Raw genomic sequence first — 27716 nt, forward strand, 5'->3', positions numbered from 1 at the left:
CTTACATGTGTGGAGGCGTGATCCGTGCATGTATTGTCTGATATCTGGGAGGAGACTTTCATGTCTCATGGGACAGGTCCATATCTCCCCGGCTAGATGATGAAGATGCGTGTAAGACTGTCTTTCCTGTGAAATGATATCATTTACAAGGGGCGTGGAGAAAGCCCGGGGTCACGCTCCCCCCAGTCTGTTAGACTGTCTGTGCCAGGCGGGCATTGTTTGCAGCTGTGTCCTTTGGGCCCTCTCTCTTTCATTCCCCCTCCCATATAGATCAGCTGTATGTGGAATTGACTCATTTCCAGGATGTCTCTGTCTGTCACGGCCCCAGCCCCCCAATCATGTCCTCATCCCAGCGCTATGTCCTCAGGGTGAAGGGAGATCAGTGTAGAAAGGAGCAAATAATGTGTGAAGAAGATGAGAATGTCCTACGTACCAGTATATATTCTGTGTCCTTGGTGTATACACTGCAGGAGCTCCTCTTCTCATATCCTGTATATAGGTGATGTCTCATATAGCAATGTAGGAAGCACACACATTAAAGGGGTCTTCTCAGAGTAAAATATAATTATGTCAATATCGGATCGGTGGGGGGTCTGACCCCCGATACCCCACCAATTAGCTGTTTGAAAGCTCACAGCTAGGGATGAGCGAATCGACTTCGGATGTTTCATCGATTCGCTCATCCGTAGTCACAGCACTACAGTAAGCTTCCAAAACCAGTGACGTCACATTCATCAGTCACATGGCCTAGGTGCAGCGCGGTGAATGGTCGGAGCTGCAATACCAAGCACATCCACTCTACAACAGACGGCGCTGTGCTCACTAGAGGTTTGTGGTCTCTTCAAGCAGCTGATCGATAAAAGTTCCGGAAGTCGGACCCCCACAATTCAGATACTGATTACTTATCCTGAGGACAGGTCATCAAAATTACCCTGCTGGAAAACCCGTTTAAAGGGGTCTTGGTTTATAAAAAATGTTTTTGTTTTTGGCTTGTTTTTTTTTTTTAGAAATGGTGAACCCGTCTAACTGCCCCAATATTATCAGTATTATGGGGCATGTCATGCGATAATATCAAGCAATCGATTTAAAGGGATGTAGTGATGGCATGTTAAGAGCTGCAGTACCCCATACAGCCACCAGAGGGGTGCTGATCCCGGAGGAGAGCGCCATGTTTTTATGATCACACGTCATTCTTTGGTCTGAAGGATTGGATTGCTGAAGGTGAAAGCTCTGCATGATGTGCTTATCCTTATCTTTCTTGCTGTGCTTGCAGGCCCCCATAGCCCCTCGGGATGGGGCTCGACTCAGCAATTCCCCACCTCCTGAAGAGCCCTTTACATGGGTCGGACCCAGGACATTGATCATCAGGAAAACCCGGCAAGGATTTGGCTTCACTCTGCGCCATTTCATCGTGTATCCACCTGAATCCGCAGTCCATGCCTCACAACAGGTATGAGCATCTACATGACCTAACCATACATCCCATCCAGAGGTCTGTGCATCAGTTAAATCCATAGTAAGGTCGTGGGTAATGCCGACATATAATACATCCAGAACACGGCCTAAAGGAAACCTGTCAGAAGATGGGTGCAGGTCCAGGCGCTGGGTTTCCACTGATGTCTTGGAGGGGCTTTGCTTAGCGTGTACTTTGCATTTTTAACTTGTGAAAATATGTTATGGGATTTGTAATGTGAGACATAACCATATCTTCTGCGTCCATTGTACGTGGTGGTAACCACCTTCTCTTTTTCCTTGCAGGAAGCCAATGGGGATGCAGGTAAGTGGCCATGATAGTGCAGACATATTCTGTGGTCTCAGGCCTGGTGAATTATATCTTACTGCACTAGTTGTATGGTCTTACTAAACGTTATGTTTCTCCTTCAAGGGGCTGTCCAGTGAAGACAACTTATCCCTTAAGTGTCTGATTGGCGGAGGCCTCTGCCAATCACAAGAACAGGGGCTTGGATGTAGCGGTGGTCACACATGTGCAGTGTTGCACCATCCAGCTCTATTGGGGTTTCGGAGATAGCTGAGCTTGTACTTAGCTATATCCAGTTGAATGGACATGCGTGTCTGCCGATCCCCGTTCTTGCGATCCGACCGCTGGAGCCCCCGTCTGTCTGACACGTATCTTCTATACTGTGGATAGGGAATGAGTTGTCTTCATGCGACAACTCCTTTAAGAGGTGTAATCCCTCTCCGTCTACAAGTCCCTCTTGTTGTGCTGTATTTCAGACTACCCCTCTGCATCTAGTCGTTTGGAACCAATGGACACCATCTTTGTCAAGCAGGTGAAAGAAGGTGGACCTGCACAGCAGGCTGGATTGTGCACTGGTGGGTGATGGGATGAGAGAGAATACAGCTTATTCTTCATTTCCTGCTAATTATATGGCACCAGCCCCTTCCACAGCATCGTACTCTCATGGCATATCCATGTAGCAGTGTTTTGCCACTCGAGGTGAAGCTGCGCTGGCATGCTTTACTTGCATGATATTTCTTTCACTTTTTGGTGTTTTATTGTCAATCACATCAGGGTTTTTTACGGACTGAAGCTGTATGTCTGTTTCCTGGTTAACAAGCTGTTTATGGTTTTCAGGTGACCGCCTTGTAAAGGTTAATGGAGAGAGCATAATCGGGAAGACGTATTCACAAGTCATTGCCCTGATACAAAACAGGTGCGACATGGGGCATATGTATGGGTGTGGGAGAAGCGGGCACAGCAGTGACAATGACTAGCTCATTCTGCCTGACTGCAGTTTTGTGTATTACATTTGTTATGTACCTTTTCCCCCAACATATCTTTTTTTTTACCCCAGTGATGATGTCCTGGAACTCTCCATTATGCCAAGGGATGAGGACATACTACAGCTGGTAAGTGCCACACATGTCAATTTGCTGAAATAACTGCACCATTGAGCAACTATTTTTGCCCCCATTTGTCTTCTGTTTGCATCTCGTTGTGCATTGATGTTTAAATTTTGGGCCCCAATTCACATTTATTGACCTGATCCCTGAACCATCCACGGCACCTTAAGAAGATAAGTTTGAAATGTACCTGTTTATTCTGCTCTCCATCCATTGCATGCCACTGCCACATTACATTATATCTTTACAGCTTGTAATTTTACCTCCAGGCGTACTCCCAAGATGCATATCTGAAAGGGAACGAGCCATACCGTGGAGGTGCCTATAGTATCCCTGAGCCACCCCCTATCTTCTATCCATGGCGGGGTCATCCACCTGAATCTTCTCCTGGCTATCCTGTAAGCTCCAGGGTGCAGCGCCCCAGCTATGAGGACTTTTCTTCCATCAGAAGCCCCATACATGGTGATGTGCCGAGGACCAGCCCCGCTCACCATGACAGCTATTCCAGACCTGTTCCAAATCCTCTCCCTCACCCCAGACCTTACATGGGGTCTCCATCTTCATCTGACAGATTCAGAGGACCAGGCCCTCCATGCAATTCAGCATATGGTTGGACTTCACGATATCAGCCAGAACCACCAGTTAAATCTCCTGTTGACTCATGGGAGCAGACAGCTAACCCCCGCTGGGTGAGCCAATGGGAGAGACACCAAGCACTGTGCAGCTGGATGGCCCAACAGACCCCTCGTCAGAGGGGTACAGCTTTGCCCCCAAGAAGACGTAGTGCCTCACAAGATCGCCTAGGAGAAGTCTCCCATCATAGTAACTGGCCTCATAGTGTGTCACAAGATACTCTGCACCATACTCCTGATAATGATTCTTGGGGTCATCGGGCACAGTCGGACAATTTCCTTACCCGTTATGGAAGGTCTATGGAGAAACTGGAGCTGAATGCTTTAATATCTCCACCTTATGAACGCCCTATTTGGTCTTCAGACAGACCCTCACGGACAGCTCAAGTAGTGTCACGTCCTACTGTAAGTCAGACTGTGCCATCTGTTCCTAGAGAAGCCGCCAAACCTCCAACCCAGCAATCTAGTTCTGGGGATTCTGGGTACATCGGGTATCGGAGTTACAGTCCATCTTTTCACCGTCGGACTGAGTTGCTTCATGCGTTTTCCTTTAGGGAGACTGCATTTAGTGGCTTCCCTACATTTAGGACAGCACAATATCCAAGTTCTCCCCCATCCCCGACAGAAAGAAGAGAGGCATCTGTAAGTGTCAGCTCCACTGATGAGAGCAGTGCCACTGAGGAGAGGAGAGAGGAGGTGGTATTAAGGCAAAAACCACCGTCGGGACGCAAGGCACCGGCAGCTGCACGACAAGTCAATGTGGTCTTTCCTGAAGAAGGCAAAGACTTGGAATTTGGATCTTCTCCTGCTGGCAGTGAGGAGACGACAAGTGAACGACCATCGCAGAGGGTACCCCCTTTACCATTTTCTGAGGAGCCTCTGGCATCGATCCCTTTTATTGGTAAGACTGCTTTAATCAATGCCTTCATCAAAGCGACTGTGACTGAGGTTTTCAAATAATTGTACTTTTCTGCCTTTGGTATGAGCTGGTCCAGAGAGATCACCACCCGTACATGACCACCTCTCTGTCAGCTCTGACTCTCTATAGGTGAAGACCTATCACTAGAGACTTTCATTTCTCCATTCTTCACAGATGAGCCAACAAGTCCAAGCATTGACCTCCGAGCCAAACATGTCCCTGCCTCCTGCGTGGTATCCAGCACCATCAACTCTGCCCCTGTGATCTCTGACAGTCCTTCCTCCCCAACGTTTAGTTTTTCCATCGGCCGCCATTACTCCCAGGATTGCAGTGAGTGCTTCTTATTATAGCATATTTGAATGCTGATTCTCTATGCAGTTTAACTAGTACATTGAAGTTGGGTGATTCATGAGAATAAAAATATTCAAGTAGTCGACAATTTGTAAAGTATTGTACATTTAGTGGCCCTAAAAAAGCGGTTGTCTCACCTCACACCATTGGTGGCGTATTGCCAGGATATGCCACCAATGTCAGATAGGTGCAGGTCCCACCTTTGACACCGGAAACAATCTGTAGAATTGAGCTCCCATAGTAAACTATTTATTTCAGTGGAAGTGACAAAAATAGCAGAATGCTGGCTCGGCTATTTCCGGCACCCCCATAGAAATTAAAGGGGTTTTGGGCTTTTAATATTGATGACCTCTCTTTAGGATAGGTCATCAATATCAGATCGGCAGGGGTCCGGCACCCCCGCCGATCAGCTGTATGAAGGGAAGGTGCGCGCAATCTGATATTGATGACATATCCTGAGGATAGGTCTTCAATATTAAAGGAGAACCCCTTTAATGGAGGTTGGCTGCCCATGTGTGGTACGCCCTTCTTCACTTTGGGATCTCTGTTCTAGAGGTAGGTACAGGTCGCAGAGACAGGACCCATCTGACATTGGTGGCATATCCTAGCAAATGTTTGAGGTGATATGCCCCTTTAAGCATATATTTATATGGGCCATTTCTTTCATAGTTTTGTCAGATTTTTACACAAAATTTCCCAATCGTGACAAAACCACGGTATTATATATATTTTTTCAGAATAGCTGTAGACAAAAAATCAGTCCCTGTGAATGTGGTAAAACCGGCATAATTTCTGCAGCTATTTCTGGCCACTGAGATGCTGAAATTTGAGATGGTTGGACAAGAGAATAGTCTGCAGATCTCTAGGGAAATCAGTCGATGGGTAATCTTCAAATTAGGGCCTATCACGAACACTGAGGCTTTGGTGCTAGAATTTTATCAGCATGCTCAGATATGTAATTAAAATGAAGCTTGTGCTCCTTGGATTGACACCAAATAATTTAAGGATGCTTAAAGGCTCTGGTAAACACATTCTAACCAGACATACTGTGGAAATCAAGCCGGGTGTGAGGAATAAAGAGCATTTCTTGGAAGTAACCCTTCCCATATCGACGATTCCATCATGTTTGAATATCTTAGGAAGCAGTGTTTGTATAAAATAGAGATGTATTCATTTCTGAGGCTCTGTTCACACGTCGCCTTCAGATTTTGCAGGGTACGTGATAGATACAACAAGCCAATCATGATTAGTTAGGATCTGTTTGAGAAATGTATTATGATCCTTTTTTTTTTTTTTTTAATTTTTTTTTTTATTAACCCTTTGACTTATAATAGGGTTTGTCAGGTTGCTCCGCTAGCAATTCTAGAAACATAGAATGTGTCGGCAGATAAGAACCATTTGGCCCATCTAGTCTGCCCATTCTGACCTTCAAAAGCGATGGAAACCTGACATAAAAGAGATAGCGCCGGTGTGAACAGCGCCTTAGTGGTGCTCAGTGAGTCCAGTGTTTTTTTCCGTGTTTTATTTGTTCTCTTTGCTCTTTATTATTTAGGCAGCATTAAGTCCAGCCGGCGTTCCTCATATCTTCTGGCCATCACCACTGAGCGCTCAAAATCTTGTGATGATGGACTCAACACATTCCGCGATGAAGGGCGGTTACCGCGGTGAGTTTGCGCATATTATATATATTTGATTGATGGTGGTGCGACCAATTAACCCCCTGCTGATCAATTTCCCGGCAGAGTTCATTGCACTGTATGAGGGATTAGTGTGTTTGGATGCTTCTGTGTCTCCCATAGACATCAGTGGAGGGATCGCACAAAAAGGAGGGTCAGTGATCAGACAAACACCAGTATCTTCCTGATGTGTGCCCTTGTTTGCTGTAGTTACCCTCTGCCCACACATCCTTCAGTGCTCAGAGCCCATAGGATGACTCCTCACTTTTTTCTCTGCCATGCACACTATGCCGTTTCAGCAGCCCCAGCCCCAACCATGCTTCCTTACGTCCTCCACTCTTTTTGTCATGATGCCTTCTCCCTAAGTAAGGCTTCATGGAGTGTGCACATTTTGGCTTGTATTATGGGGGGCATAATGGAACCATATAGAGACTGCCTATTTCTGATTGAGGTTCCTTCTCAAATGTTATTGAGTTCTCCTCTACATCCACTTCCCACATATGACATTGAGTGTACACCATGTGGATGCAGGATTTTTTAATGTAGGCTTCATATGCATTTGCCACCATGGTGGTAGGCAAAGCTCCATTAAAATGTGTGCTACAGATCTTAAATGCACAAAAAAAAATCTAATTCATAATAACTCACCTGGACAGGTAGTATAAAAATGCAACAGCACGTTGGGGCAGATACACTCCCCCTGTAGATGGCATAAACCTAGGCTGTCTAGACCTGCACCAGATTTATCACAGGCGTTCAGGCTGGATGATACATTTGGTGGGTGGCTAGATGATTTTGTGTAACTTTATACCAAATTCTTGTTGGTTTATCTGACAGATTTTTGCACCGGAATTGTGTGGCAGTTTTGGTGCAGAATGTCGCATATTGGGCCACGTCCTTCTTCCCATGAAGCCACACCTCACTGTCAGGCTAGGTACATATAACCTCTCTAAATCTAGATGTGCTGAATTGTGCCTCATTTTGAAGCAATTTACACCAAAATCTAGGTGCACCCACATTACTCCTTTTAGATGCAAAGCACAGGGATTCTTTTGAAGTGTCATCGGTGCCCAGTGAACAACCAATATCTTTTAGAGTGACTTCAGCTAATGAAATGTTAGAGGAGGCATTGAGGTCTGAGGATCTGCAGGCGCCTGGTATCAGTGTGCAATGGTTGTGTAGCTGGGAAGGTGAGCAGTTGTGCAGGGGCTCTGGAGACGCAGATAACGTGAAATCTGAAGGCTGGTAATGTATCAGCTAGAAATTTAATCGGATAATTGTCTCTTCTTCCAACCACAGGAGAGTTGTGGGCCGGGTGCCGAGTCTGCGGATGCTGCGGAGCTTCTTCACTGATGGGGTAGGAAAATGCATTATGTCTCTGCAATTACCTTTACCCATCTGGACGTGTACTATGTTACTTGCCGCATTCACACACAATATTTCTTAGCATGAAAGAGGTTGTCCACCTTTTATTAGGTAATGGCTTCCAGTCAGTGCACAACTGATCGGTGGAGGTGCAGGGTGTCAGACCCCTGCTGATCAGCTAGTGATGCCCTATCCTGAGAATAGGCCATCACGTAATAAAAGGTGGACAAGCCCTTTAAGAGCTGCTGCTATCGGACATAAGATCTTGTCCTCTATGGAGATCAGAGGATCTCCTATAACAGGGGTCGGGGCTAGGATCCCATAACAGGGGCCAGGGCTATGATTATGTCATTCCTTGTAATGACAACAAGGATGTGGCTTTAGTGCCTCTAGTTTAACACCTGCTCAGTTGAAGACTCAATGTAGCACAAAGCTGCACAGCAAGGAAAACTGCCTGCAGTATCGAAATATTTCCAAATAGATGTTCTGATATATCGCACCTATACAGCAACAGCAGAGTGCCCCCTAGTGGCAGGACGCAAATTTAAAACTACACCAAAACTACACACGTTTTTTGCACAATGTTAAAGTCTTAGTTGCAGGCATTTCACATGTATTATAGCGCATAGTAATGCACCATAACTTTATTACTGTTTATCTACTATTACTTATTATGAGTAGGTGCAAAAGGGGATGCATCACAGTCGTATATTTCTCTAATTCCTTGCAGTCTCTGGATAGTTTGGTTGCATGTGAGGATGGTCGGTCTAAACGGCACTCCGCTTCTGAACTGTCAGATACAGAGCTCAGTGATGTGCACAGGGAAGGCTGGCTGCTCTATAAGCAGATCCTCACTAACAAGGGCAAGGTATGGCGGTGGTGAAGTGTTAATTTATGTTTTGTGTGACTGATTCTATAATTTCTTCCTTCTCAAGTGGCCACTCAGCGACCGTCTTCACGTCTAATTCTGTATCGTGGTTAAAACCTTTTTCTCTTGTGCCCTGTAGAAGGTTGGCGGCGGGCTCCGTCAGTGGAAACGCGTGTACTCCATCCTGCGCCCTCACCTCCTCTTCTTGCACAAGGAGCGTCCAGAGACACGGGGGCCGGGGCCAGGTGAGGAGGAGCAGCCGATCAGCATCCTTGGAAGCCTGGTGGACATCTCTTACAGCGAGACCAAGAGGAAGCACGTCTTCCGGCTGACGACACCTGACTTCTGTGAATATCTCTTTCAGGCTGAGGATCGAGATGATATGTTAGGCTGGGTAAAAGCCATTAGAGAGAACAGCCGGGACGAGGGTGAGGTAAGGTGGCTTTTTCTCTGCTCTTTGATGGGTTTTAGCATATAGTAAAAGGAAAGGGATTAAAGTAGGAGGCATGTAAGAAGTTTTGATGTGTGGAGCACTAATCTGCGCATTAGCCACGAGAAGAAGAGGGCTTTATGCAACACAACATTAGATATGTCAAGAGATGACCGCAACCGCATGACACATTTTAATATTTATTTCTACTTTTTATTGTAACAGTTTTTTGTTTTGTTTTTTCAATTTTAAAATTGGTTCCACACAAAGGGCTAGGAGTATGTAAATGTTAGTATAAAACTAGTAAAGTATGTCATTGATTTGTTGTTTCGCTGGACTAAAACTTCCACTTTGTCTCGCTTCCTCCCAGGACCCAGGCTTTGCCAGTCATGCTTTGATTAACAAGAAGCTCAATGACTATCGTAAAGTGAGGTGACTATTGCAGACACATCTTCTCTATTGGCTTACACTGACTGTCCACCTTAATATCCATGTTACGTTTAGCTCCAGATTTCTGCGCTAATTAATGTCTTAATATGGTTATGGCGATAGGGCATCCAAATTCTCCCACAGAGACATATTAGGCTCCCATTACTCATTCCCCAATTACTTCTCATGTTACACTTCCCAGGTACTCTGCCAGTTTTAGCCCCCTGCTGCCCATGGACATGTGAGCGCTGCAGCCAGTCAATGGCTGTAGTGATGACTAACATCACTGCTTTAGGCCTCATGCACACTGCCGTGTTTCACGGCCGTATGCGGGCCGTGGAACCGCGGCCTGGATCCCTCCTGAGAGCAGGAGCGCACGGCGTCACTGGTTGCTATGACGCCGTGCGCTCCCTGCTGCCGCCGCAATACAGTGATACACTGGTATGATCTATACCAGTGTATTACTGTACTGTGCCGGCAGCAGGGAGCGCACGGCGTCATAGCAACCAGTGACGCCGTGCGCTCCTGCTCTCAGGAGGGATCCAGGCCGCGGTTCCACGGCCCGCATACGGCCGTGAAACACGGCAGTGTGCATGAGGCCTTAGTCAGTGAGAGGGAGCAGGACGTAGAGACCGGCAGGAGACCTGAGATCTGTAATGTGAGCATTGCTGCTTTTATTAATATAAAGCATTCTTAGATGGTTTACATTTTTTTTGAACTGGCTTAGACTACCCCTTTAAAATGTAACATGCTTGTTACCTGAAGCCATCACAGGAGGGTGTTTACTGCACATTGCCTTTTAATTAAAGAGGACCTTTCACTACAGCATAAACTAAAAACTAACTAGATCAGTGGGCAGAGCGGCGCCCAGGGGTCCCCCTGCACTTAATAGTATGACTGGGCGCCGCTCCGTTTGCCCGGTATAGGCTCCGGTGTCTGCGCTCCCTCTGACTGATTTTTTGTAGGAGGCGTGTCCCTTGCTGCAGTGCTGGCCAATCGCAGCGCACAACTCATAGCCAGGCTATGAGCTGTGCGCTGCGATTGGCAAGTGCTGCAGCAAGGGACATGCCTCCTACAAAAAATCAGTCAGAGGGAGCGCAGACACCGGAGCCTATACCGGGCAAACGGAGCGGCGCCCAGGCATACTAGTAAGTACAGGGGGACCCCTGGGCGCCGCTCTGCCCACTGATCTAGTTAGTTTTTAGTTTATGCTGTAGTGAAAGGTCCTCTTTAAATGCAGTGTATAACAGTATTCAGATAGCCCTCAAGCTCCCTCTAGTGGTAGTTGCAGGTAGCCAGCATGTTATGTCCAGGATTAAATGGGGGTATGTCACCACCTCTCCTATTGTTATTTCCAAATACATTTTATGTCCTGCTCCTTCTTCTTTTGACCCCTAAAAACAAGTTTTTATATAATTATGCTAATGTGGAATTAAGGAGCCCATCCGTGCCCATGAGAACGGAGCCCCACTCTTCGCGCCTCCTCTCTCTTCTTTCAACCTTCCAACCTAGCCAAACCTCCTCAATATCATCATGTTGCCACTTCAAACCTCACGCAGGTGCACATCTCTTTGGTGTGCGTCTGTGCCGTTTGTGAACTTCTGTGGGCATCAGCTTCTTCAACTGAACTGCACATGTGCTTAGTAATACGAGCCGTTTAGTTGAAAAAGCAGATGCCCACAGACGTTCACAGCCTGGGCAGGCATAGACATAATTGAGATGTATATCTGCGTGAGATTTGAAGTGGGTTGAGGAGATTTGGTTAGGCTGGGAGGTGGAGAGAAGACGAGGAGGTTAGGAGTGGGACTCCGTTCTGATGGACACAGATGGGCTCTCTTAGCGATAAATACAGCCCCTTGAGCTCTTCTATTCCTTATCAGCATAATTATAAAGAACAGTTTTTAGCAGTCAAAAGAAAAGGGGGCAGGACTTAAAGATATATTTGGAAATCACAATAGGAGAACTACACTGTGATGCAAAGAGTTAAAAACAGTCGCTGCTAATTACTGACTCTATGAGGGGAATCTGTCACTAGCGACCTACCTATTCAACTGTTTACATAGACACATAGCTGTGGTCCACCTGTTTAAAAAGTTGTTTGTCTTTTGTTAATCTGAGGCTCTGTTCTTGAGCTATGATACTTTTTTATTAATATGCAAATTAGGCTTTTGGTGCAATGAAAGTGTCACCATTGCTCTTGTTGCACTCAAGCTCCACTCCTTTCTGTGACCAACCCCTTCCTTGCTGCTTTGCCCCTCCTGGCCATTTTAATTAAGGCTGCCATGGATGGGGTGGCCACAGAAAGGAGTGGAGTTTGTGTGCAACAAGAGCAATGGTGACGCCCTCATTGCACCAAAGACCTGATTTGCACATTAAGAAAAAGTCTCATAACTCTGGAACAGAGTCTGAGATCAGCAAAAAAAAAAAAACAGCGTTATAATCAGGTGAACCGCAGCTCTGTGTCTATGCAAACAGTTGGATAGGGAGGTCATTGGTGACAGATTCCCTTTTAAAAATTGTGTAAGATTAGGAAGTATGATAAAGTAAAAAATAGCAGTTACTAAATCCCCCGCTTATCCGGTGGTGCCAACCAGTCTTGGATCACTTTGCTGTAATGATCACATGTCATACATCCATGTGACTTCTGCAGCCCCTCATTGACTTGAGACCACTGAGGCCATGTGATTGCCACAGCAAATTAAACAATGACTGGAGGGAACAACTGGAGCAGCGAGGAATTTAACATGGGATCTGGAGCTGTGCATCAGAAGAATAGTGCCCTGAACGCTATAAAAATTTACCTACACAGAATTACGATTCCATTCGGATACAAAAAAAAACATAATGGTATATATTGGAGCCCTTATTAGAAAGGAGCAGTCCTGGTCTTGCATGTCCACTGCTTCATTCACTTACATGGGATTGAAGAGTCCAGTGCTTGGTGCAATCTCTGGCAGTCCCATAGAAGTAAATGCACTGGAGGTCATGAATTCTCCATCCTCATAGGGCCAGACCCCCAGAGAACAGACATTTATCCCCTATCATTTGGATAGTGGAAAAACACGTTTAAGAGTCAGTATTTTAATCTTCTGTTTTTATTTTAGTATTACTGGGGCCAAACCTGACACATCCCCTAAGGGGACAAGAAGCCTAGGCATTCGATCAGATGCTCCTCGCTCACCCAGACAGGACAATGCTTTAAAAGGTAGGACAATCATGAGCTTCTACAGAGATCATTCTTAAAGTGTGTAGATAGATGGATAGCAGCATTGGGTTATGTTTGTGTGCACACTCCTCAGTCTCTCTGCCAGCTTCTTTCATCTGATGTCACACATGTGTTGTACAGAATACACTTTACAGCTGTAACTTTTAGTCACTAAGGATATTACACAGGAAATAAGTTAATGCCAAAAGGCAAATTTACATTGACCATTAGTTCCCACCACCACCCGCATGTTGTATACTGATCCCTACTAATTCCACACTAAGGCCCCATGCACACGGCCGTTGTTTGGGTCCGCATCTGAGCCGCCGTTTTGTCGGCTCGGATACGGACCCATTCACTTCAATGGGGCCGCAAAAGATGCGGACAGCACTCCGTGTTCTGTCCGCATCCGTGGCTCCATTCCGCGGCCCCGCTAAAAAAATATAACATGTCCTATTCTTGTCCGCGCTTTGCGCACAAGAATAGGCATTTATATTGCCGACTTCCGTTCCGCAAATTGCGGAAGGCAACACGGGCGGCTTCTGTTTTTGGGCGGATCCGCGGTTTGCGGACCGCAAAAAAAACGGCACGCCCGTGTGCATGAGGCCCTACTGTACTGAGTGTATGCATTGCCCCATTTAAAAAAAACATGAGAAATTGTATCTTCATACACTGCAAAGTGATGATTTGGGTTTCTTTTCCCAGCAGAGGAAGGGCCTTCTTCAAAAGTTCCTTGGGGGATCAACCTCATGAAGAAGAACAAAAAGTGTCCACCAAGGGCTTTTGGAGTGAGACTGGAAGATTGTCAGCCTGCAGCAGAGAACAAGGTGCGGATTATCTCTCCTCTAGATCTTAAAGCGGTTCCCCAGGATTTGCATATTTATGACCTGTCCTCAGGATAGATCACCAATATGAGACCGCCAGTGTTTAACTCCTGGCTCCCCCGCTGATGAGCTGTTTGGGGAAGCTGCAGCGCTCAGAGTTACCAAGCACAGCACCGTCCATTTGATAGCAGCTGTGATTGGTATGGGACTCGATTAGCGCCTAAGTCATGTGACCAATGAACATGATGTCACTGGCCTAGGAAGAGGCCAACTGAGTGCCGGGAGTCCGACCACCGCCAAGTCTGATATTGATGACCTATCCCGATCAACAATGGACGGTCTTTGTTGGGTGGTGGAATTTTATTGAATATTTCCTTATTGTTCTCCCCTGCCTCTTGCTGTGAGTTTCTTGGAAGACACAGATCTCTCCTAAATTCACCTCATGTTGCCTGCAGGGCGTTCCTCTAATAGTGGAGCTGTGCTGTACACTGGTTGAACAGAAGGGTCTGGAGTATTTGGGAATATACCGTGTTCCTGGGAATAATGCTGTGGTGAGCAGTCTGCAAGAATACCTTAACAAGGGTCTGATTGAAACCAACATACAGGACCAGGTAAGAGAAATGGCGCTGGGTCAATGTCCTGGGTATGGTAACTTTAAAGGAAGTCTGTGAGCTGTTTTGATCAAGCAACTGCTGACAGAGCTAGACAGCAGCCCGGGAAAGCTGTTTAAATATATCTGTGTGAATGTTTTTAGTATCGGCAGGACTGAGAAAGATGTTTTAGTGCAACTTGCGCCGCTCTCACAAGTGCCCCCCTGACATCCCTTTACACTGAAATGCCTTCCACTGTCTGCGGTGGACAGTCCACAGGGCCCTCCCGTCTGCTCTGACTGATGTAATGGGCTTCTGCATGGGCATTAGATGGTCAACTGGTCCTGACAAAACTGGTGGGTGTACGGCCAGGTTAACAGCTACTCAGGCTCGTTTACACCACCTTATTACAGATTCATAGTAAAAGGGTTGTCCTGCATAATTAAAAAAACAAGTGGCAGACAGCAACGTCAAAGTCTTTTAAAATGCCCCCTGTTCCAGTACCACGGCTACAGACAGTCCCCGCCAGACAGAAGTGTCGGAGCAGCCATTCTTGGTCGTGAAACCACTGCAGCCAGTTAGTAGCCTAAGCAGCCATGTGTGCTCAGCAGTGATGTGCTGTTTTTGCACTTGAAAAAGAACAAGAGGGACATTCTGAAAGGTGATTTTAAAAATATATTCTAAACACACTATGCCTGCTATTAATTTTTAATTATGTTGGATAATCCATTTTAAGTTTTTATTTGTCTTATTGAAAAGAATGATTCCAATACATTTAAAGGGAACCTAACACATTGAACTTGGTATCTGAGCTGAAGGAAACATGTTATAGAGCAGGAGGAGCTGAGAAAATGGATATATAGTTTTGTGGGAAAAGATTCAGAAAAACTTGGATTTCATTCATTTAGATTCCTGCTCATTCTGGGCTTTGCAGTAGAGGAGGCGGTCCTATCAGTGATTGACAGCTATCTGTATACATAGAGGGAAGGCTGTCAATCACTGATAGGACCTCCTCCTGGACTTCACAGCCCAGAATGAGCAGGATTTAAATGAGTGAAATACAAGTTATACCAAATATTGTCCCATAAAACTATATATTAATCTGCTCAGCTCCTCCTGCTCTATAACCTGCTGCTTGCAGAGTAAGGGTCCATTCACACGTCCGTGAATGTGTCCGCACCTATTCTGCAATTCTGCGGATCGGGTAAGGACCCATTCATTCTCTATGGGGCAGGAATGGATGCGGACAGCACACAGTGTGCAGTCTCCATTCGCATTACCGGAGCGCGCCCCGGTTTCCCGGTCCGCGGCTCCGAAAAAAAATAGAACATGTCCTATTCTTGTCCGCAATTGCAGACAAGAATAGGCAGTTCTATGGGGGTGCCGGCCGGGTGTATTGCGGATCTGCAATACACTACGGACGTGTGAATGGACCCTAATTCGTGTTTTCATGGTGACAGGTTCCCTTTAAATGGTTTTATTCACATTTCCGCTTTAGTTTTTTTTATGCGCATTGCATTTTTTTTCCCATATGCAACATATTCCAACAGATCCTTATTGTTACAGTTTTTAGCGCATAAAAGTCAGTGGTTAAATTTAACCCCTTAACGACCAAGCCAATTTTTGAATTAGTTTTTTCCTCTCTGCCTTCCAAGAGCTGTAACTTTTTACTTTTTTTAAATTCAGCTAGGCATATGAAGACTTCTTTTTTTGCAGGGCAAGTGTATTTACCGTAGCTTGTATTGGAAAATGGGGGGAAAAAAATTCTCTGTGGGGTGAAATTAAAAACACAATTCTGTCATGTTTTTGGGGGTTTTGTTTTTACGACATTCACTGTTAGCTAAAAATGACATGACGGCCTGTGGTTCAGTATGATTACTATGATACCAAATCTATATAGTTTTTATTATGTTTTACTTCTCTAAAAAATAAAAACCTTTGAAAAAATAAACATTTTCTCTGCATCTCCATATTTTGACAGCCATGACTTTTTATCTTGTATAGCTTTGTGAGGGCTTATTTTGTTTTGCAGGACGATGTGTAGTTTTTAATGGTAGCATTTTTGGGGTGCATATGAGTTTTGAATCATTTTTTTATTAAATTTTTTTTGAAGGGGCAAGGTGACCAAAATTGGCATTATTTTCCATTAACTAATTCAACGTGCAAGAAAAATCTTTATATTTTAAAAGTTTGGACGCTTTGGGATGCAGCAATACCAGATATATATATATATATATATATATATATATATATATATATATATATAATTTTTTTTATTTATTATTGTTTATTTTGATATGTAAAATTGGAAAACGGATTGATTAGAATTTTTAATGTGTTTTTGTGTTTTTTATCTTTATGTTAAACATTCATTTTTTTATTTTCATTTTTAATCCCTTAGGGCAGGGATCAGCAACCTTCGGCACTCTACAACCACGACTCCCAGCATACACAAGTGCTTGGCTGTTCTCAGAGCTCCCATAGAAGTGAATGGAGCATTTTGGGAGTTGTAATTTCACAACAGCTGGAGTGCCAGAGGTTGCTGACCTCTGCCTTAGAATACTTGTACATGAAATCCACTGATTTGCTTGCACTGTAGACTGCAATACATTACTATTGCTTTCTATGAGATTTTTATTGGCTGCCTGTTTTTATAGGCAGTTTGCTATGACGGACCTGGTAGCCTTTACAAGACCCCAGGCTGTCATTGCAACCAGTTGATGCCCTGCGATTTTGTTACAGGGGCTCCAATTGGAGGACAGAGGGAGCCCTCTCCCTCTGTCTAACCATTCAGATGCTGGAGTTAAATGACCAGGGACAGAGCTATTTCTGATCCTGGTTTTTGCGGCCGGGCTGTATTATGCAACTGGCACCCCCCTCCCTTCCCCATATGGAACGGGATGATCTTGGGGACTACACCTGGCTTGCTGGCTTGGTTAATGGTCTTCCTCTTTGCCAAGGGAAGTAAACCAGCCTTTCACACCAGCGTGTTTTCATTCCAGATGCGATGCGTGTAGCGAACTAATGGCATCAGGATTGAATCCTGACTAATTCATTTTAATGGGTCTGTGTACATAGCGTTGTTTTTCACGCATAATCTTTGCTTTCAGGAAGAATTGCAGCATGTTCTATATTTTATGTTTTTCACGCAGCCCTGGCTCAAAAAAGTGAATGGGGCTTGTGTGAAAAACGGATTGCATTTAGATGCAATGCATTTTTCACTGAAGGTTGTTAGGAGATGTCGATTCTTCAGTTTTTCTTCATGCGCGTGAAAAACGCACTTCAGTCCGGACGAAAAAAATGCTGAACATAACTGCGTTCTAAACCACCAGTTTTTCCCTGAAAAGATCCTGACCCAATCCGTATCACTTGCGTGAAAGAGGACTTAGGGCTGTTTCACACGAGCGAATGCAGTGTGTGACATCCGCTGCGTGAATGACAGCCAAGACCCGATAGCAGAAGCACGGAGCATTAACATGACTGATAATGCTCCGTGCCTCTCTGTGATCTCTTTACTACGAAATCACAATGAGATAAAGTTGTCACTGTGATTTCCTAGTAAAGAGGTCACAGAGAGGCAAGGAGCATTATCAATCATGTTAATGCTCCGTGCTTCTGCTGTCTGCATCGGGTCTTGGCTGTCATTCACGGAGCGGGTGTCACGCACGGCATCCGCTCGTGTGAAACAGCCCTTAGAGTTAAAGATGCAGACAGCGATTAACTATAGCCTCGAGGGGGTCAAACCCCCTTAGACATTAATTTCAATACAACCAATTTGGTCACTTTAATAAAATAATCTTTTAATAAAATAATCTATCAGAAGTGTATTGAAAAGGATGATGCATATGTTACATATATGCACGTGATTCTAGATTTAATAATCTCATGCTATCTCTGCAGCTCCTCTACTTACAAATACAACCAAATTAAAGTTCCTTATAAATTATAATTGTGAAACAGATGAAAGAAAACACAGGCTATATACTTATGATTAAACTTATAGAGGAAATGGATAATATGGATGCTGCTAACACAATTGTCACTAAAATATTGCTTACTTCATCAGTTCCTCTTTCCTTGCGTTCTGTAAAAATCATGCTTTTCATGACTCATGATCAGATGTGTACAGACAGACATTTAAAGGGATTGTCTCACTTCAGAAAATAGCATTTATTATGTAGCGGAAGTTATTACTAGCCACTTACTAATATATTGTTATTATGCATATCGCTTCCTTTGCTGGCTGGATGCATTTTTCCATTACATTATAAACGGCTTGTTTCCATGGTTATGACCACCTTGCAGTCCATCAGCGGTGGTCGTGCTTGCACACTATAGGAAAAACCAGTAGCCTATGTGAGCTCCCATGGTCTCAGCCACCAGAGAGGCCAGCACTTTTTCCTACAGTGTGCAAGCACGACCACCGCTGCTGAATGACCTAAAATGGAGAATACTTAATAATTAAGTACAATTAGCACAATTCATGTTCATTAACCACTTTCACAGTATTTCAGCAATATTACAAAAACTGAATTCAATACTTTAAATAAAAACTGAATAAATATGGATGAAAAGCTGACAGATTATTGAACAAAAATCGATCCAAAAATTTAACTGTAAATGTGAAAAAATGACCTGTTTCCGGATCATTATGTGACCCATACATATTATCAGTGTGCGGGAGCCTTTTGTTGCGATAATTTTAAAATCCGCAGAGAGCAGCTATCTCTTCTGTTTTATCAGATTCAGTGAAGTAAAATAGTTGTCTGGTTTGGACAGTAACTTGTTCCCGTTTGATAGGTCCCCCAAAAACCTTGCTTACTGTGGGGTCAGCCAGCAGTAGCAGCGTTCTACTCTGGTGACGGGAGGGGTTCTGGATGAAGGTAACCTCACTATTACCCCAACATACCCATAGAATTTATATTACAAGGTGTTGTGTGAACTCTGCAACCTCTTTAATGTTACTTGAAGATATTTCTCTCATGTGGTTTCAGCGGTGGCAGGACTTGAACGTGGTCAGCAGTTTGCTTAAATCATTCTTCAGAAAGCTGCCTGAACCCCTCTTCACTGACGGTGAGTATGACGGTGCTTGTCCACTGTCCTGAGTGGGTGAAATTCTCACACTGGTTGGTGATATACTGGGGGCAGAAATCACTGGAGCCCAGTTACAGCATATACATAATGCTCTCAGACTGTTGCTGCTCACCTTAGAAACACCAGAAGAAACTAATTATCAATATCCCTGTGCACTTGACCTTTCCTGACAAAAATGATATAATGAAATTGCATTGGCAGGAATTGCCTAATATTTTTAATTTAAAGGGGTTCTGCAGTTTGTTTAAACTGATGATCTATCCTCTGGATAGATCATCAGCATCTGATCGGCGGGAGTCCGACACCCAGGACCCCCGCTAATCAGCTGTTTGAGAAGGCAGCGGCGCTCCAGCAGCGCCGCGGCCTTCTCACTGTTTACCGCTGGCCCAGTGACGTCACGATGAGTATCAACTGGCCTGGGCGGGGCTAAGCTCCATTCAAGTGAACAGAGCTTAGCCCCGCCCAGGCAAGTTGATACTCATCGTGACGTCACTGGGCCAGCGGTAAACAGTGAGATGGCCGTGGTGCTGCTGGAGCGCCGCTGCCTTCTCAAACAGCTGATCAGCGGGGGTCCCAGGTGTCGGACCACCACCGATCAGATGCTGATGATCTATCCAGAGGATAGATCATCAGTTTAAAAAAACTGCAGAACCCCTTTAAAGTGGTTTTCCCATGAAACATATTCTGGAGTTTTCAAACCAGCACCTGGGCCTGACTACTTTTGTAATTGCATGTAATTAGAAATTTAGCATAGTCACCGAGTTATTCAATAAAATGTATCTGCATAGCGCCCCCTGCTGTCAGTTATTTTTCTTATTTCTTTGACCTGCTCACTGAGATGGCCGCACATGCTGTTTCATCCTTTTACTGCCTCCTCAGCTGTGATAGGGTGAGCGCTGCAGCACAATGGACACGCCCCCTGAGATGCAGCAGAAAGGACACTCCCCTTGAGCTGCCAGGTTGATATAAATCTAGCAGAGTAATGAACGGGGAAATCTCTGGATCCATGTGGGGTACAGGGCTGGTTCTACCTTTGAGACTGTCATGAACTATATGTTAATTTTTACATTAGTCATGGGGTTATCCCTTTAAAGGGGTTCTCCCAACCCAAATGCTTTATTTATATCTGCCCAACTGAATACTTTTTGGGGGTTCTGCACCTTCCTCCCCATCACTAGTGCGGGTCGGGATGTTTTGAAGCCGAACTTCCCCTTTTGGGTGTTTCCAGCTGGTTTGCAAACCAAAGCTTGTCTAGCACTGTCATCACTGCTAGACTAGCTCTGCCCATTTCTCCTAGAAGGCTTCCTATATGCAGTGCATGTGACGTCAGTGATCACTAGGGATGAGCGCATCGACTCCGGTTGAAACATCCTAAGTCGATTTGCATAAAACTTTGTTTGAATACTGTACGGAGCAAGCACTCCGTACAGTATTAGAATGTATTGGCTCCGATAAGCCGAAGTTATTACTTTGCAAAATCTCGCGAGACTTTGCATAATAACTTCAGAAATTGATTTATACGGTAAACATTTCTCGGGTTCGGTTCCAAGGTACCGCTCGGGAAATGTTTTTTTTTACAGTATAAATCAATTTCTGAAGTTATTATGAGAAGACTCGCGAAGTAATAACTGCAGCTCATTGGCGCAAAATCATTCTAATACTGTACGGAGCGCTCGCTCTGTACAGTATTCAAACAAAGTTTATGTGAATCGACTTCGGATGTTTCATCCAAAGTCGATTCGCTCATCCCTAGTGATGACATTAGATCTGGCTGGAGAGAGTACCTGGAAGGGCATGTCACGGGAAGTGCCGAAATCCAAAGCCACATGACCATAGTCCCTGAGAACCATAAGTCACAGACATAATAATGATGCGTGAAATGCTGGAGGCCGTGTTATTAATGAAGCACTGGGAATGAACCGCTCTTTGTGACTACTACTCTCCTGCTAGATGTCTGCTTACAGCCTGTCATTCATTTCTCTTCAGACAAATACAGTGAATTTATTGAAGCAAATCGTTTGGAGGATTCCAGGGAGAGGATGAAAAAACTTCGAAAACTGGTAAATTTTCTTGGCACTTAGTTCTATGTCATTATTAACCTGCAGTTTCACTTGCAAACTCTACATAGCAGTTCGTTAATGACTTAAGGGTATGCTCATCATGAACATTATTTACCAGTCTGTACTGTATATAGATTCAGTCTCCACATATTGTACTGCTGCGCCCGCAGTTCTACTGGGAACAGTGGTCAGTGAGAAGGCTATACAGAGCCTGGGGTAAAGACTACACTTCCCAGAAGGCAAGCCCTGTTCAGACATTGCACCAGCAAGGAATGCTGCAATACATCAGTTCTGAAACTTTTGAATAGTACGATGGACTGTTATATACAGGGGCAGACTGGGAACTTAAAGTGGCCCTGGAAAAACCTGAAAGTGGCCCCATGTTGTAGGTGGGTCCAAACTGACACAAGGCAGGGCCAATATAAGTAGGCAGGCCAGAAATACTGTAGTGCAGTACAAAATACTGCCCCAACAGAACAAAATGCAGTTAAATGCAGAACACTTTCTTCTGCCACCCAGGTGTATAAGTACCAGATGCCCCTAGCCTTAATTAATGCTGAGAGCATCAGATTGCTATGTACCTGACTGGAGGCCATGAGGAGGGCTTGGGAGACCCCCTGAACATCGGCCCACCTGGAAATTTCCTTGTAGGGTCAATGGCCAGTCCGCCCCTAGTTATATAGCCTATAGATAAGTAATGCAATGTATTCACAGAGTTTCTCCACTTTTTATGGAGATTCTATTTATCACAGCCACATTTCTTTACAATGGCCACACAACCGGGCTCCCTTGGTTCTGCTACATAGAGAGATCGGAGTTTGAGTCTGTAATTGACATATCCTGTGAGTGGATGATGGGGTTACTTGTTAATGATATGATTTCTACAGATTAAGGAACTCCCTTCATATTATTATGAGACGCTGCGCTTCCTGGTTCGTCACTTGAAGACGGTGGCTGATCACTCAGAGAAAAACAAGGTGAGGATCCTATATAATATCCTGGAGATCAGGCAAGCTACCAGTTTAGTCTGATGCAGATTTACACATACAAAGAACAGGCATGTTACAGTCAAAACCAGTTTGGATTAGGGCAATTTAGGGGGTTTCCAGGAAGATACATTTATTGGAAAAAAAGCCATAAGGGGTTAAAATAAAAATAATTTTCTATTTCGTTAATCACCATGGAAAGCCCTTTATCCCCCTAACAGTTTTGGCTGAGCTCTGCTCGGGCATTGGGAAAGGGACTTAACAGTTCCTCTAGGAAAGAGCTTGGCAGCAGGGTGAGGGTTTAGGGATTGTGTCATATAGATGACCTATCCTCAAAATAGGTCATCAATATCTGATCGGCATGGGTCCGACACCCAGCATCCCCACCGATCAGCTGTTTGAAGAGGAGGCAGCCCTCCATGTGAACGCTGTTTCCTCTTCATTGCACTACATGTTGTCCCCCTTGTAGCGGCGGTGTAGTGTTCAAGTGAATGGAGCGAGTACATGTAATTACACTTCCAAGATGACTGGCAGTGTAATGAACAGGAAGCTGCACTCACATGGAGCGCCGCCTCCTCTTCAAACAGCTGATCAGCCGGGGTGCCAGTGTGATAACAGCCTGCAGGATAGGAGAGAAAAAGCACCCTCTCTCCTGATCACGATCATCACTAGAGTGGAATCCAATGAATTAGACTACTTTCACACTTGCGTTGTTTGATTCCGGCAGGCAGTTCCGTTGCCTGAACTGACTGCCTGATCAGGCAAACTGCATGCAAACGGATGTCATTTTTTCAGACTGATTAGGCATTTTTCAGACTGATCAGGATCCTGATCAGTCTGAAAAATGCCTGATCAGTCAGAAAAATGCATTGCGATACCGGATCCGGTTTTCCGGTGTCATCAGGCAAAACGGATCCGTTTTTTTATTTTTTCTCTCTCATTTTTAAAGGTCTGCCCATGCGCAGACCGGAAGGACGGATCCGGCATCCCGGTATTTTGAATGCCGGATTCGGCACTAATACATTCCTATGGAAAAAAAGTCTTCAGTTTTTTCACTAGAGATAAAACCGTAGCATGCTGCGGTTTTGTCTTTTGCCTGATCAGTCAAAATGACTGAACTGAAGACATCCTGATGCATCCTGAATGGATTACTCTCCATTCAGAATGCATGAGAATATGCCTGATCAGTTATTTTCTGGTATAGAGCCCCTGTGACGGAACTCTACACCGGAAAAGAAAAACGCTAGTGTGAAAGTACTCTTAGGCCTCACACAGTTATCTCCTCAGAAAAATAAAAATGTCCTGGGTCTTGGAATGCAGCCACACAAAACCAAATTAATGTGTAAAAACAAGTGTTGTTATTATGGAAAAATATAAATATAAAAATAGTAATAAAAACTACATGAATTGGGTATCATCATAAATTGTACTGACCCTCAGAATAAAGTGTTATTTATACCACACAGAGAACGTACAAATAAATCCCACAAAATAATGTTAAAATTGCTGTTTTTTTACTCTTTCCCCTAAACGTAAAATAATAAAAGTTAGGCTACTTTCACACTGGCGTTTTGGCTTTCTGTTTGTGAGATCCGTTCAGGGCTCTCAGAAGTGGTCCAAAACGGATCCGTTTTGCCCTAATGCATTCTGAATGGAAAAGGATCTGCTCAGAATACATCAGTTTGCCTCCGTTCAGTCCCCATTCTGCTCTGGAGGCGGACACCAAAACGCTGCCTGCAGTGTTTTGATGTCCGCCTGACGTAGCGGAGCCAAACGGATCCGTCCTGACACACAGTGTAAGTCAATGGGGACGGATCAGTTTTCTCTAACACAATCTGGCACAATAGAAAACAGGTCCCTCCTCCATTGACTTTCTGTGGTGTTCAAGATGGATCCGATATGGCTATAGAAGAAATAATACAAATGGATCCGTTCATGACAGATGCATGCGGTTGTATTATTGCAGTGATGGCTAACCTTGGCACTCCAGCTGTGGTAAAACTACAACTCCCAAGATGCCCCCCTTGCTTGGCTGCTCTCAGAACTCTGTAGAAATAAATGGAGCATGCTGGGAGTCGTAGTTTCACCACAGCTGGAGTGCCAAGGTTAGCCATTACTGTATTATTGTAACAGAAGCATTTTGCAGATCCATCCGCAAAAAAACGCTAGTATGAAAGTAGCCTTAGTTAATACCAAAAATCGTAAAAAAAAAATAAATAAAACTTGTCCCACAAGATTAAAGGTCTTTAAAAAAAACATCAATAATAAAAAAGTTGTGACTGCTATATAAATATTACTGGTTCTTAAGGCTAAAATTAGTTATGTTACTAAGGCCACTTGCACACGACCGTATGTATTTTGCAGTCTGCAAAAAACATCTGCAAAAAATACGGATGACGTCCGTGTGCATTCCGTATTTTGCGTAATGGAACAGCTTGCCCCTGATAGAACAGTACTATGCTTCTCCATAATGCGGACAATAATAGGACATGTTCTATTTTTTTGCAGAACGGAAATACGGAAACGGAATGCATACAGAGTATCTTCCGTTTTCTTTGCGGACCCATTGAAATAAATGATTCCATATACAGTCCGCAAAAAAAACTGAGCGGAAACAGAATGAAAATACGTTTGTGTGCAAGAGGCCTAAGGGGTTAAAATGCACCAGTGCGCCAACTTACATTTTCTTCAGACATACAGTAAATTCAAAATCTACAATAGAAAAAGTGACATTTTTGGGAGGGTTTTTTCACTTTTAATGTGACTGTTGTGGGTTAAATCTTCTCTTCTGAATCCTCAGATGGAGCCTAGAAATCTGGCCTTGGTCTTTGGTCCCACACTCGTGCGCACATCTGAGGACAATATGACAGACATGGTCACACACATGCCGGACCGCTATAAGATTGTAGAAACGCTTATCCAGCATGTAAGTAGAGCCAACATTGGTATAACTTACTTGGATAGTGGATTGAACTACATGAAGACATAGGATGAGATTTATCAAACTGGTGTAAAGGAAAACTGGCCTAGTTGCCCATAGCAACCAATTGGATTTCACCTTTCATTTTCCTGAAGAGCTCTGAAACATGAAAGGAGGAATCTGTTTGGTTGCTATGGGCAGCTAGGCCAGTTTTGATAAATCTTCCCGAGTAAGGAGTAAGCAAGCACCACCTAGACTGATTATAGCATGCCTATGTGTTGTAATTGCAGTATTTTCCTTAAAAAAGAGGATCATCCTCATGTGGTCCTGGGCTGTTTGGTCACTGGGTTGCTTTTTGAGTATTGTGTAGAAAGTTTATAAATTTTATACCAAAAATAAGTTACTTAATAACTACTAGCTACTATTGTGTTTTAAAATCTAAAGTGGTTGTAGTAGAATTATGAGGAATTCCTATGGAAGTCTATTAGGTCTAAGGTCTAATGATACAGTTTAGGTACATGCAGCATATCTAGATGCATTATATAAATATAGGGGGTCATTTATCAAACTGGTGTAAAGTAGAACTAGCTTAGTTGCCTATAGCAACCAATCAGATTCCTCCTTTCATTTTCCAAAGGAGCTGTGAAAAATGAAAGGTGGAATCTGATGTGTTGCTATGGGCAACTAAGCCTGTTCTACTTTATACTCGTTTCATAAATGACCCCCATAGTATATGTATCTCCACGTTGCAGTTAACAGTTTCCCCTTTTCTTTCGTTCCCAGTCTGACTGGTTCTTTAGTGACGATCATGAAAAAGCTGAAAAGGTAAATTCACTTGACGTAAAGCTCTGAAGACCCTTGGTTGTGACTGCGGAACTGGTTACGGGCTGTCCATTTGGTACATGTGGTATTAGTTGTAACTCGTGGATGGACTGGGTTAGGGCTGCAGCTATCGATTATTTTAGTAATCAAGTATTCTATCGATTAATCCAACAATTAATCGAGTACTCTAATAAGAAAAAAACAAATTAAAAGAACGTTTTCCTTTTATAAAAGCTCATCAGACCCTCCCTGCCATAAATCCTCAGCACCTTCAGCCCCCCCCCCGTGCCATCAGCTCCCCCCCAGTGCCATCAGCTTTCCCCAGTGCCATCAGCTCCACCCATGCCATCAGTACTCTGTGTCATCACCCCCCATGCCATCAGTCCTTTGTGCCATAACCCCCCATGTTATCAGTACTCTGTGCCATCACCCCCCCCCCCCATGCCATTAGTCCTCTGTGCCATCAGGTCAACCTGCCATCTGTCCTCTGTGCCATCACCCCATGCCATTAGTCCTCCATGCCATCAGTCCTCCCCCCCCCCCCCATGCCATCAGTCCTCCTTGCCCTCCGCTTCTAGCCATCCCCAGTGCCAGTTTAATACTTACCTCTCCTGTAGGGGCGCCGCGACACTAAACAGCTCTTGAGCCTCTTTTTCTCTGTGCGATGCACTGTCTTCCTGACGTAAGGTAATCATCAGGTAAGCGCGCACTATGTCCTGATGATGTGTCAGGATACAGTGCCAAGCGGTGCTGGCCGGTGGGTGACCACAAAGCCTGAGTATTAGCAAGCGCTTCACTCACGCTCCGTGGTCACGTGACACAAATGAATCCTCGATGCAAAAAATGTGCATCGACGATTTTTTTGTGTTAAGTTACTCTATTTAATCGAGTAATCATTGCAGCCCTAGACGGAGTCTGCCAGAGCAAGATCTGCTACTCCTCAGCAGCTTGCCTGTCTCGGCTCACAGAGAGGGGGTCTGTGCTCTAATAGGGGACAAAAAAGGGGTAACCAAGATGAGATAATCCCCTTAACAATGGCATTCTCTGTTTTAAAGGCTTTCGATTAGGGATCTGGACATTAAACTGGCATTTTTCACCCTCCAGCCAGTTCAAACCTGACATACGCAGGATTCACGTGCTTTGCTGCCCTTCATCTTTAATCCATGTTATGTATTTTAGACTCCAGTGGATGAGTTCGATGCACAGTCTGTACCAAATATCGAACACCTCCTGCCAAACATTGGAAGGACCATAGCCCCAGGAGACACCTCAGGTAACCTCTACAGACACTGTTGCCTAGAAGGATTCTTGTGGGCAACACAGTAGTCTTAGAATATTTTATGCATTGCTAGAAATATTAGGCATTTCTTCTCATAGTGTATAAGGTGCAGACGTTATGATGTATTACACATAAGTGACACTGTAAGCTACGTGTACTAGTAACATCACACATCTTATGGCCTGATCCACCCTGGCATGTTGTGACTTGAAATAATTCCCAGCCTTTTTTCCTCTCCTCCTTTTCCCAATATCTGTCCCTCCTCTTCCTCCTTTCTATTCTCTCAGCGGATCTTCAGCAGCCGTGAACGGTATGGTTGATTTCTGCCGCTTTCCCTCCTAATCACTTGGGTGTTTGCAAGAGAGATGCCTCCAATATTACGTATGCAATGTAGAAACGTA

The 27716-nt window shown here is 44.4% G+C and overlaps 1 protein-coding gene across 3 annotated transcripts in view; it reads left to right on the forward strand.

Moving 5' to 3' along the window:
- Positions 1-27716, forward strand: part of ARHGAP23 (Rho GTPase activating protein 23) — an 82376-nt gene that overhangs the window by 44256 nt on the left and 10404 nt on the right. For 2 of the 3 annotated variants that reach the window (XM_044297585.1, XM_044297582.1), the window contains exons 2-22: positions 1274-1450; positions 1759-1777; positions 2236-2334; positions 2597-2675; positions 2817-2871; positions 3135-4398; positions 4591-4746; positions 6320-6431; positions 7743-7800; positions 8539-8676; positions 8816-9109; positions 9477-9538; positions 12640-12740; positions 13446-13567; positions 14020-14175; positions 19149-19227; positions 21235-21308; positions 22196-22285; positions 25095-25220; positions 25998-26039; positions 27216-27309. In XM_044297585.1, the coding sequence (XP_044153520.1) occupies positions 1274-1450; positions 1759-1777; positions 2236-2334; positions 2597-2675; positions 2817-2871; positions 3135-4398; positions 4591-4746; positions 6320-6431; positions 7743-7800; positions 8539-8676; positions 8816-9109; positions 9477-9538; positions 12640-12740; positions 13446-13567; positions 14020-14175; positions 19149-19227; positions 21235-21308; positions 22196-22285; positions 25095-25220; positions 25998-26039; positions 27216-27309 (3397 nt within the window). The remainder of the gene's footprint in view (positions 1-1273; positions 1451-1758; positions 1778-2235; positions 2335-2596; positions 2676-2816; positions 2872-3134; positions 4399-4590; positions 4747-6319; positions 6432-7742; positions 7801-8538; positions 8677-8815; positions 9110-9476; positions 9539-12639; positions 12741-13445; positions 13568-14019; positions 14176-19148; positions 19228-21234; positions 21309-22195; positions 22286-25094; positions 25221-25997; positions 26040-27215; positions 27310-27716) is intronic. The other variant, XM_044297583.1, reaches the window with a different exon arrangement.

This window comes from Bufo gargarizans, chromosome 6 (genome assembly GCF_014858855.1).
Source record: "Bufo gargarizans isolate SCDJY-AF-19 chromosome 6, ASM1485885v1, whole genome shotgun sequence".
In the NCBI taxonomy this organism is placed as follows: domain Eukaryota; kingdom Metazoa; phylum Chordata; class Amphibia; order Anura; family Bufonidae; genus Bufo; species Bufo gargarizans.